Raw genomic sequence first — 12,299 nt, 5'->3', positions numbered from 1 at the left:
AAAGGGAGGCTGCTGATCTGAGAAGAGGATCATCCCAGAGCCACAACCATGGTGAAGAGGCAGGGCTGGTGGCCAAGAATCTGGGGGCACCTATCTGCACTCAGATCAGACCATATGCTCTGTTTCTGGGCACCTTCTACAAGCAAAGATTTTAAAACAAGGCCCAGAGAGCAGGGCAGACAGTTCACACAGGGATGAGACGAAGGCAGCTACTGGCACAGCTTCCCATATCAGGAGGCTGAGAGGCAGTTCTCCAGGGGCCTGGCCCCATGGTCAGTAGGGCCAGCATCCAGAAGATGCTGCCATATGCTGGGGGGAAGAGGGATGGGCAGCAGCCAGGCTGGGGTTCTCTGTCCTGTCTCCTCCTTGTGGTCACCAGTGAACACCTGCACCTTCAATATCAGTTTCATGGTGTTGGGTCTGTGCTGCCTCTTTGTACCCTCTCTGATACACTGAACATGTCCTCACCAAGCTTCCCAGGGACCCTTGCGAGGAGGCCACGGCCTCTTATGTAGCTGGCTAAGAGGTCAGCTTTGTGGCCACATCTAATCAAAGTAGCTGATTATAAGTCTCTCAGTGTAATCACCCATAAGACTGACTGGCACACGGGGATTCAGAGCAAACAGCCCAGACACTCAGAAGGATGTGTCCATCACCTTCTCTTCTCCCCACCTCCTTGACCTTAAAATCACAAATTCAAAGCTACCCAAAATAGGAAGGACCAACTCCGCAAACCTCATTCTATCAGGAGTCACAATGGCTCACTTCCTGTGAGACACTAGCTCAGGGAACTACCCTAACCCTCTGACTTTGAGAGATCTCCTGAGGTGGGTCTCCAGAGCAAGTGCCTCGATTATTTTGGAAACAAAGAAAGATCAGGGATGGAACTTACACCAGCAGGATTTCAATGCATGTGCTGAGATGTTCCAGAGAGTAATTTGAGATCCTCTGTAGGTCTCTGGTCCAGTAGGGGGAAAGCTGAAGGCAAATCCTGGAGGCCCCAACGCAGGCTGCGGCCACCACAGAAGGCTGGAATTTGTAGAAAATATGATCTGAAAGAGAATCACAGAAGTCGGCTTCATAGAGCCTCACTCTGGAGTCCCAGTGGCCCTCCTTCCTGCCTTGTGCTTCCTGAGAACTGGCAGACAAGTGATTAGGTTCAAGGCTGTTCATTGCTGAATACACACACAAGATGAAAAATTAGAAACAGTATGAAGTTCCATTCCTGAATCTTAAACACCTTGGCTCTCGGTCTGGGATTTCTGGTGTCAGCCTAGGGTAATGATTTTTCAAAATTTCGCCCTAACTTCTGGGGGCTGCGAGGGGCTTGCTGATGGGCTACAAAGAGAACCACAAAACATGTGTCTCTTCTTTGGCTGTTAGTGGCGAATGACACAGCATTTCAAAAGCTTCTGTTTTGGGGCATGACTACAGGCTACTTATTGATGGTAACAAAGCCTGGCTTACAGTGAGCACCCAATAAAAATTTGTTGAATGAATAAATGGTCACAAACATTTGATATACATAACTAAAACCAGCACCTGACTTAGTTTATGGAGGAATCTTCCCCCATCTCAGCTTTTCTGACATATGATTGGCAAATAAAAAAACTATGCACATTTAAGGTGTACAACATGATCTTTTGGTATATGTATATGTTGTGAAATGAATCTTAATGTCCTACTAAGATATCTGGCAACATGGCAAAGTCTGGCACTACTTATGTGCAAAGGCAAACTGTTCAAATTTCCACTCTTTGTGTGAATGACACTGGTTATTTGTGCATTATCATCCTGTCTTACATTGTTTATGATTTTTGATGACTTCCACATTTGCCTGTGAAAGTCTGAGTCAAGGCAGGTGGCATTACAGTTACAGGCACAGTTACAGAGTCAGATGCCTCAGATTCAAATCTTAGCAATGACCTTGGGTAAGTTACTTCACCTCTTGAGCATCAGTTGAGGAAACGGATTGGTAAAACAGGAATAACAGAAGTGATTTTCATGGGGAGTCATTGTGAAATTCAATGACATAATATACACAAAGCACTACAATAAGGTGCCTGGCACATGGTACATGCTCAATTAATGCCTGATATTGTAATTGTTTATATTGGTTTTTTAAATTTTTTTAACGTTTTTATTTTATTTTTGAGAGAAAGAGACACACAGTGAGAGCAGGGGAGGGGCAGAGATGGAGACGAACCTGAAGCAGGCTCCAGACTCTGAGCTGTCACTGCAGAACCCGACATGGGGCTTGAACTCACAGACTGCAAGACCATGCCCTGAGCCAAAGTCAGACGCCCAACCGACTGAGCCACCCGGGCACCCCTGTAACTGTTTACATTGTTACTTGGGACCATTTTGGTTTGTGGTGGGTTACTGGGTATTGTATCAACAGTATTTCTGACCTGGTATTTTACCTAGTACCTAGATATTAAGACAACGGGAAGAGTGGGATTCACATGAGGTCCCCAAACAGGATAACTTTATTGCTGAACTTTATTACTAAAACATACCCCCTCCCCCACCCTATCTGTACGACGACTGCTCTTCCAAAATGACCTACTTGCAAATCTCTCCCATTTGGATCACTTGGAATGTTCCAGGTTACTGTAAGAAAAACTACCAGGTGATCAGTAAGTTTGTAGGGTGCCGGCTGCCTGTATGTATATCAGCTGCTTTATTTCTCCTTTACATGGTGTTGGCAGTACTTTGGGAGAATCCTAGCTCCTTCTCTGTGTATCCCCTGAGAAGTGGGAGTGATCTGGGTGGATGGGCCCCGGTCAGCAAGGACTCCCTGGGTGGACATGCCTCTCAGATCCCAGCCTCTGTGTGTGGGGGGAAGGGGCTACCGGGTCCCGACCGCACCTTGCAGGGTAACCTCTAGGAAGTAGTGGGCATACTCCTTGAGGCACTCTTTGGTCTTGCGGGGGCAGGTGGCGGGCCAGCTGTGGCAGTGCCGATCCTTCTGGCTGACGGAGGCTGAGAGGTAGTAGTCCAGAAAGTGGGCGGGCGTGGGCAGGCAGAGGTTCCAGCTGAAGGCTTCCAGGAGCAGCAGCTCTGTGCTGAGCAGCTCCTTCTTGGTGAGGGTGAAGTTCTGGCCGTTCAGGACCCTCGTACTGTTTATCTGCTCCAGCTTGGGCACGTGGTCTTCCCTGTCCTCGAACTTACCTGCAGGAGAAGCAGACGTTACTGGAAGACAGCACTTGCCTGCACCCAGGAAGCAAAGGCCCACCTCACGGTGCCTGGACAGTGCTGGCACGGAGCACAGACAGCCAAAAGGCCCCACTGCCAAGCGACTAAAAACACACATTTTGGATCTGCCAACCCTGCGCTTAAATCCCCAAGTCATCACGTCCAGCTGTGTGATTGTGCACAGGTGATTGTGCACAGAGGCCTTTCCATGCCTCAGTTCCCTCATCTATAAAATGGAACCTAAGGGTTTTGTCAGATACAACAAGAAAATGCACACCACATGTTCAGACCAGCACGTGGAACAAAGAAGGCACTCCATGGCAGTTAGAAACAGCAGTGAGGGCCTGGAGGATGAGGGAGCCCTCTCTCCACTCCTGCCTGGTCCTCATGAACACAATGTCAGGACTGGTCACGGGGTCAGACAGCCATAGTCAGAATGACCTTGCAAATTTGATCCTGTCCCCCCACATATAGAAAAGCCCTTCAATGGCTCTCCACTGTCCTCAGTACTGGGTTCAAACCCTGTCAATAGCTTTTCAGCTTGGATTCCCTCAGAAACAGTTTGCTTAGGAGGTGAGCCTAGGAAAGACTGGTAAGTGGGAGAAGACAGGAAAGGGAGGAAAGCCAGAAAGGGTCTTGAAGTTATCCGTACCCCTGTGTTCACTGCAGCATTGATCTTGAAGTTATCCGTACCCCTGTGTTCACTGCAGCATTAATTACAATAGCTAAGACTGAGAAACAACCTGAGTATACACTGATGGACAGAAAAAACGCGGTATTTATATACAATAGAATAATATTCAGCCATACAAAGAAGGAAATCCTGCCATTTGCGACAACATGGATAAACCTTGAGGGCATTATGCTAAGTGAAATAAATCAGGCAGAGAAAGACAAATACTGCATGATCTATCTCACTTACATGCAGAATCTGAAAAAGCCAAACTCAAAGGTACAAAGAACTGACTGGTGACTACCAGAGGCAGGGATGGCAGAAACTTGTGAAGGGGGTCAAAAGGTACAAACTTCCAGCTATAAATTGGTCCCAGGGATGTAAGGTACAGTATGGTGACTAGTTAACAATGCTGTACTGTGTATTTGACAGCTGCTAAGAGAGATCTTAAAAGTTCTTATCATTAGAAAAACATTTGTAACTGTGTGAGATGATGGATGTCAACTAAACTTACATGCGTACAATAGGTACATATATCAAATCATTTTTATACACTTGAAAACTAACATGACATTATGTGTCAATTATATCTTAATGCAACTGGGGTGGGGGTAACACTATGGACTTCTGAGGTGAGGCTTTAAAGAGGCCATGCAACTCCCACCTTCTTCCTCCCTTGGAGTGCCATGCTGAGACCATCATGTAAGGAAGCAAGCCTAGCCTGCTGGAGGTGGAGAGGCCACAAGAACAGAGGAACCCAGGTGATAGCCAGCGCCAACTCTCAGACATGAGAACGAGACCATCCAGGACCTTCTAGCCCAGCCCCTCCAGCGCTGTTTGAATGAGCATAGGTGAAACCAGCAGAGGAAACCCCATGCAACCCACATTGCTGTTTTTTTGTTTTGTTTTTTAGTGTTTATTTATTTATTTTTAAGAGAGAAAGAGGAGGTAGGAGCAGAGAGACAGAGGGTGAGAGAGAATCCCAAGCAGGCTCCAGGCTCTGAGCTGGAACCCCTCCGACGTGGGGCTCGAACTCACAAACCAGGAGATCATGCCCTAAGCTGAAGGCTGGTTGCTTATCCGACTGGGCCACTCAGGCTTCCCACATATCACTGTTGTTTAAATCACCAAGTTTAGGGATGATTTGTTTGGCAGGAATAGATAACTGGGATATACTCATATCCATGGGCAGTGGCAAAAAGATGTGAAACCCCACAAACAGGCACGTCACACGGCTCAGAAGGTTCCTCTGAAGGAACAATGAGTAAATACCAGAAGATCCTGGAAACAAATGCCATGAAATAAAGCCACATAGAGTTAGATACAAACAAAAATTAAACACGAATCTTGAGTTATCCTCAAGGGTCAAGGGAACTGAGGTATTTACAGAACAATCCCCAGCGGTCACCAGTGGTGGAGAGCTCCAGTGGCAGCTCCCACTGGGGAAAGCTCTGCAGGTGGGGCGGCTGCAGGCCCCCCAGCCTAAACCCACCTCACCCTGAGGAAACCACGCACACCTGGCTGAGGCCTCTGTCACTGCACTCTCCGAAAGCCCCGTGCCCCCCTTCCCCATGAGCCTTCATCTATCTACACAGCCTGGATCACCCTTCCCCTTCCCCTGTTCACTCTGCCAACCTCTCCCTACCCTTCACCCTTGAAAGCCTTCCCTGACCACTGTCCTTGTTCTGGCCAACCCCCACATCACATGGTGATCCCTGAGGCCTGGCTTTGGTGTGGTCGCCTGTAGCCTCCAAGCCCAGCCTAAGCAGGGGCAGAACACTGCTGAGTGAGTGTTGGAAGAAGCGGTGGGGTGGCCCAGCTGAGCTCAGAGAGCATGTGACAAAGGGTCCGCACACCTGTGCACAACTGTGAGTACCCTGTGACCCAGTTCTCACCAGACTTTCATGCTTCTTAGGAGAGATGAGGAAGTAGCCGCTTCAGGCTGCCTTATAGCAGATACAACACATTTCTCAGGAAGGCCTCAAAAAATGTCCCCAAGAGGGGCACCTGGGTAGCTCAGTCGGTTAAGTGTCTGACTTTGGCTCAGGTCACGATCTCACAGTTTGGGAGCTGGAGCCCCGTGTCAGGCTCTGTACTGACAGCTCAGAGCCTGGAGACGGCTTCAGAGTCTGTTTCTCCCTCTCTCTGCCCCTCCCCCACTCATGCTCTGTCTCTCTCTCTCAAAAAACAAAACAAAAAAAATGTCAAAAAAGTGTCACCAAGAAACGAAACATTGGACTCTGGGAAGCCAGTGTCTCTGTTTTCTCTGCAAGCTTTAAAAGAGTCCACTAGGGGCGCCTGGGTGGCGCAGTCGGTTAAGCGTCCGACTTCAGCCAGGTCACGATCTCGCGGTCCGTGAGTTCGAGCCCCGCGTCGGGCTCTGGGCTGATGGCTCAGAGCCTGGAGCCTGTTTCCGATTCTGTGTCTCCCTCTCTCTCTGCCCCTCCCCCGTTCATGCTCTGTCTCTGTCTGTCCCAAAAATAAATAAAAATGTTGAAAAAAAAAATTAAAAAAAAAAATAAGAAAAAAAAATAAAAGAGTCCACTAAGTGGGCAAAGATGGTGTGATGTGAGGCTCTGGTCTTTGATGGGCAGGAACTGAGCAAGTGGAAATATACAAAACAGCAAAGAGTGGAGACTGATGGCTGACTGGCTCCTATGCAGCTTACAGCCACCCCAGAGCCTCGGCTGCCAGAGCCCTTATCCAGCAGGGCCTAAGCCTGGCACAGCACCGCCTCCACAGCTCACACCTTCCCTGGTCTTGCACACATGGGCAACTCAGGCAGGACAGGCAAGATCAATGCTGTCCAAGGCGGGAGAGCCTCCTGTATGGCTGGAAATCCTGGGGTGGGGAGGGCTGACCAGGCCTCTCCAGCCCCCACACCCTCCCTAAATGCAGGACCTCTCCTCCGGCTGGGATTGCTCATCCCTTCACTCACCTTCCTGTGTGTCCTCCAGTGGTCGGTTCAGAGGCCACTGGCTGTCATTAAGGCACTTCTTATGCTCAGATTGCTTAATATCAAGTATTGATATTAATGGCTAGCACCTGACCAATAGGTCATTAATGGGCCTAAGCCCATGAGGACAGGAACCGTGTCTGACCCATTTGCAGCTGTGCCCCCAGGTCCCAGCACGGTGCCTGATACAGAGTAGCTGCCCAATGAATATTCGTTCAAAGAATGAATGGTATTCTCTTTCTTGTTTTGTTTTGTTTTGTTTTGTTTTGTTTTGAGAGAGCGTGAGCAGGGGAGGGGGCAAAGTGGAAGACAGAGAGAGAGAGAGAATCTTTTTAAGTTTACTTATTTTGAGAGAGTGAGAGAGGGGCAGAGAGAGAGGGGGAGAGACAGAATTGCAGGCAGGCTCGGTGCTGTCAGTGCAGAGCCCATTGTGGGGCTTGAACCCCACGAATCTGAGATCATGACTCAAGCCAAAACCAAGAGTAGGATGCTTAACTGAGCCACCCAGGTGCCCTGTGAGGGGGGAGAGAGGGAGCGAGGGAAGGCTCCACATTCAGCACAGAGCCCGAGGTGGGACTAGATCTCATGACAGTGAGATCATGACCTGGGCTGAAATCAAGAGTCAGACTCTTAACCAACTGACCCACCTAGGCACCCAGGTACTCTGTTGATAGTTGAATTTAGGGCCATTTAAATTGTTCTCCGATGATATCAGATTATCTGTATTCCCTAATTTTTTCTCCCATGATCATATATTCTTTGTACAACTTAAAAAGAAAAGGGGCGCCTGGGTGGCGCAGTCGGTTAAGCGTCCGACTTCAGCCAGGTCACGATCTCGCGGTCCGTGAGTTCGAGCCCCGCATCAGGCTCTGGGCTGATTGCTCAGAGCCTGGAGCCTGTTTCCGATTCTGTGTCTCCCTCTCTCTCTGCCCCTCCCCAATTCATGCTCTGTCTCTCTCTGTCCCAAAAATAAATAAAAACGTTGAAAAAAAAATTAAAAAAAAAATTTTCTTGCACAATTGTCCAATTTTACCTGAACCTTGTGCCGAACTAAGCCAACACTGTTAGCAGGCACTCAGTAGATACAAGTAGATACAAGTGCTCTTTTCTTCCCCAGGGCAGAAGGTGGCAAGGTGAAGGTCACAGCCCGGCAAAAACATGCATCATACTCAGGGTGGCATTAAGACTCTTCCACACCATTTCTGGCAGCCAGCAATCTATTCTAACTGGCAGATGTGCTCAGTGAGATTAGTTTCCTCCCTGCCCTCAGAGCTTTTCAAACCTTTCAGAGCTCTGCCTTTTTCCCAGCCACCAGGCCCAAGAGGATTAGCCTCAAATGGAAGGGGCTGTGGATTACTGAAGAATCTGAATTCACCTGCTCCCCAGGCTGGAGAAGCTTCTTGGGGACCCACCACACTGTGGGCCAGGGCCAGGCAGAGTGGGGTCTGAATCCTCAGAGTTGGCGCTGGACCTAAGAGCACCAAACTCCACAGGCCGTTTGTTTCCTGTTTAGGAATATGCCCCCCATGGAGATGAAATGGCCACGCAGAATGGGAAGTGCTTCAGTAGTACCCAACACACACACATGGGCAGTCTTCATGCTGGGTTGGGCACTGGATCCTCCCAGGCAGGTTGCGTTCGGATCCCCAGAAGCTCAGAGAACTTAGCTCCACACATCTAGGAGCGACCTTACAGTCCCTGCTCTTAATTGCTGGCCAGCAGACCCCAGCTTAGCAACTATTCCCAAGCACAATACACTTCACAGCCAGAAAAGATTTTATGGGTTTCCTGGTGTTGCACGTGCCTGGCAGACATTTCCTCCCCTCCTCCCATGACTGTGAGCAGGCCAGCCTTTTGTCCCCATTGCTGCAACCAAGCACCGCCACTCAGCTGCCTGCTCCTTATCGACAAGCTGCACTGACGACAGATGCCTGGAAGTCTTCAGGCAGGTCCCCTGGGAGGTGTGGGGGACAGAAGTCCAAATCTTTCCAAGTCACACCAGAGCCACAGACTCTCTTCAACTCCTTTAATGTACTTTTTGTTTGGAAATTTTTCAAATACACAGAAAAGATTAAATAATGAACACAGAGGACCCTTCAGCCAGATTCACCAACTGCTGACTTAGAGCCACATTTATTCCGTGTGTGTGTGTGTGTGTGTGTGTGTGTGTGTATAAATACTGAGTTTGCTGGACTATTTCTTTTTTTAAAATTTTTCTTTTAATGTTTGTTTATTTTTGAGACAGAGAAAGAGCATGAACGGGGGAGGGGCAGAGAAAGAGGGAGACACAGAATCTGAAGCAGGCTTCAGGCTCTGAGCTGTCAGCACAGAGCCCGATGCGAGACTCGAACTCATGGACCGTGAGATCATGACCTGAACCGAAGTTGGAAGCTCAACCGACTGAGCCACCCAGGCGCCCCTTGCTGGACCATTTTTAATGAAGTTACAGACGTGACAAGCCAGCCCTGGACAGTGTACAGCCCTGAAGTCATTTTCCTATATAATCATGATGCTATTACCAATTCTAAGAACATCAGGATTAATGCAATAACATTCTTTTCTTTAAAAAAATTTTTTTTATTATTATGTTTATTTATTTTGAGAGAGAGAGAGAGAGAGAGACAGAGACAGAGACAGAGTGCGAGTGGGGGAGGGGCAGAGAGAGAGGGAGACACAGAATCCAAAGCAAGGCTCCAGGCTCTGAGCTGTCAGCACAGAGCCTGACATGGGTCTCAAACCCATGAGTGTGAGATCATGACCTGAGTCAAAGTTGGATGCTCAACTGACTAAGCCACCCAGGCGCCCCTCTTTCCTTTTTAAAAAAAAAAAATTTTAATGTTTATTTATTTTTGAGACAGAGAGAGACAGAGCATGAACGGGGGAGGGGCAGAGAGAGAGGGAGACACAGAATCAGAAGCAGGCTCCAGGCTCTGAGCTGCCAGCACAGAGCCCGACGCGGGGCTCGAACTCATGGACCGTGAGATCATGACCTGAGCTGAAGTCGGATGCTTAACCGACTGAGCCACCCAGGGGCCCTCCTTTTTTTTTTTTTTTTAAGTAAGCTCCACACCCAGCATGGAGCTTGCACTCACGACCCTGAGCAATCAAGGGTTGCATGCTCCACTGACTGAGCCAGCCAGGTGCCCCGGCAATAACATTTTCTAATATTCAATCTACATTTGACTTCCCCTAAGGTGCCCCAAATGTCTTTTATTATAACTTTTGTTTTTTTTGGATCCAGGTTCAACAAAGCTCACACATGGTGTCCCCTTATATCTTTGAATCCCATTCTTTGTTTTTCATGACACTGACTCTAGATAAACCCAGGCCAGTTTTCTTCTAAAATGTCCTATATTTTGGGAGCACCTGGCTGGCTCAGTTAGTAGGGCATGCAATTCTTGATCTCAGGGTCATGAGTTCAAGCCCCACATTGGGCCTAGAGACTACTTAAAAAAAATGTCCCATATTCTGGACTGTTTCCTCATGATAAAACAGTTTGGGCAAGGAAACTACAGAGGTGATGTTTTGTCCTTCTTACCGGATCACATCAGGAGTTATATAACGTCAGTTTGTCCCGGCAATAGCGATGCTACGTTTGATCGCTTGGTTAAGGTGGTGACACCAGATCTCTCCATTTTAAAGGTACCATTTTCCTGTGAAATTAATAAGTAATCTGTGAGGTGACGCCTTCAGACTCTCTGAATATCCTGTTTCCCAACAACCTTTATTTTTTAAGTTTATTTATTTAGAGAGAGACAGAGACAGCATAAGCAGGGGAGGGGCAGAGAGAGAGAGAGGGAGAAGAGAGAGAATCCCACGCAGACTCCACACCGTCAGCACAGAGCCCAATGGGGGCTCGAACCCATGCAACTGTGAGATCATGACCTCAGCCCAAACCGAGAGTCGGACGCTTAACCCATGAGCCACCCAGGCATCCCCCCACCAAACTTTAACTCAATGATTTGGCGTCCAGGAAGAATTCTTTCCTGAATAAGTAAGTAATTACACTGGGGTTGAAAAAGAATTTTTAACAATTCTGTCATTCTATCTACATTTTTCTTTTTGGATGTTTACATTGTTCCCAATTTGACCAGTGGGAGCCCTATCATCACACTTATAAGATTAAAAAAAAATCCTAAAACTACTGAAGCGCTCAGCCTGGGTCTGCAGCCAGGCACAGGCACATGAACCCTTAGTGTAGGTGGCAGTGGTGAAACCTGCAAATAATGCCCTACAAGACCCTTTGCACACCCGGCTGACCGGGTCCTCTTGCTACTCTGATGCACAGACAACCGGGAGAGCCCCAGCCATTCCTGGCATGTCACACAATTACTGGACTGACCACCACAAGTCCAGCCAAGTGGCCGGACTCAACCAAAGTGGCAAGACCCTGTCAGTCCAGCAAGCCTCAGGAGGGACTCTCACAGACTGGCTTTTTTTCCTTTTCTTTTTTTAATAGCATTTTTGTTTGTTGTGGTAAAATGCACATAACATAAAATTCACCATTTTAACCATACAGTTCAGTGGCATTCAGTACATTCACATTGTTGTGCAAACCAATCATGAGAACTCTTCTCATCTTGCAACACGGAAACTGTACACCCATGAAACCCAGTAACTCACTGTCCCTGTGCCCCCTCCTCTGGTAACCACCATTCCATTTTCTGTCTCTATGAACAGACTACTCTAAAGACTGGCTTTTCTTCTTATACCTATGGTCCTAGCATTCAAGCCTTCACCAGACCAAACAGGATTCCTGACTTTTCTGAATTAGGGCTGAGAGAAACAGTACCTTTAACTGCTTAAAAAAATGTTTTATTTTAGGGCCACCTGGGTGGCTCAGTTGGTTAAACGTCTGACTCTTGATTTCGGCTCAGGTCATGATCTCACGGTTTGGGAGTTTGAGTCCTGCCTTGGGCTCCGTGCTGACCACACAGGACCTGCTTGGGATCCTCTGTCCCTCCCCCAATTCACACTCTTCCTCCTTCTCAAAAATAAATAAATAAACTTTAAAAAGGTTTTATTTTGGAAAAATTTAAATACCAAAAAAAAAAAAGAGATGTTCTAACGAACCCCTAAGAATACATCACCCATCTCCAACAATCATCAACCTTTATACTGCCTTCAGAAAAATTCCTAAACAAAACGGTGCAGAGTAGGATTCTATAAAAAGTCAGTGCCGCCCTATCTGTGATGTCCAGGCCCAGGGCTGCTCACACACTACTACAGTCTGCTTCACGTACTGCTTGCTGTGAACTCCCCCCTAGACAGCCCTTCATGCCCAGCAAGACACCTCTTTACACACTCATCCGGGGTTATCTGCTGCCCATTCAGGAGCTACACTGAGGCTCAGGGATGAGGCCACAGTTTCCTGGCTAAAGAAAACCAGGTTTTAAAGCAACAGCTGGTTCCTCTTCTTCCCTAAAGAAATGCAACGCTTTTAAAAACAGGCAAAGCTACTGTTCCCCAAGA

The 12,299-nt window shown here is 47.9% G+C and overlaps 1 protein-coding gene across 5 annotated transcripts in view; it reads right to left on the bottom strand.

The window, feature by feature from the left end:
- The window catches only part of CCNJL (cyclin J like), a 58,844-nt gene that overhangs the window by 2,689 nt on the left and 43,856 nt on the right, over positions 1-12,299 (bottom strand). For all 5 annotated transcript variants that reach the window (XM_047091672.1, XM_047091663.1, XM_047091656.1 and 2 more), the window contains 2 exons: positions 2,872-3,174; positions 893-1,052 (listed from right to left, as the gene is read on the bottom strand). In XM_047091672.1, coding sequence (XP_046947628.1) covers positions 893-1,052; positions 2,872-3,174 — 463 coding nt within the window. The remainder of the gene's footprint in view (positions 1-892; positions 1,053-2,871; positions 3,175-12,299) is intronic.

The sequence above is a fragment of the Lynx rufus genome, unplaced genomic scaffold (genome assembly GCF_022079265.1).
Source record: "Lynx rufus isolate CCGP_SWC_20201006 ecotype Redwood Valley unplaced genomic scaffold, mLynRuf1.p SCAF_1, whole genome shotgun sequence".
NCBI classification, from domain to species: domain Eukaryota; kingdom Metazoa; phylum Chordata; class Mammalia; order Carnivora; family Felidae; genus Lynx; species Lynx rufus.
The sequence above is the reverse complement of the archived record's forward strand: the minus strand, read 5'-3'. Positions and strand labels throughout refer to the sequence as shown.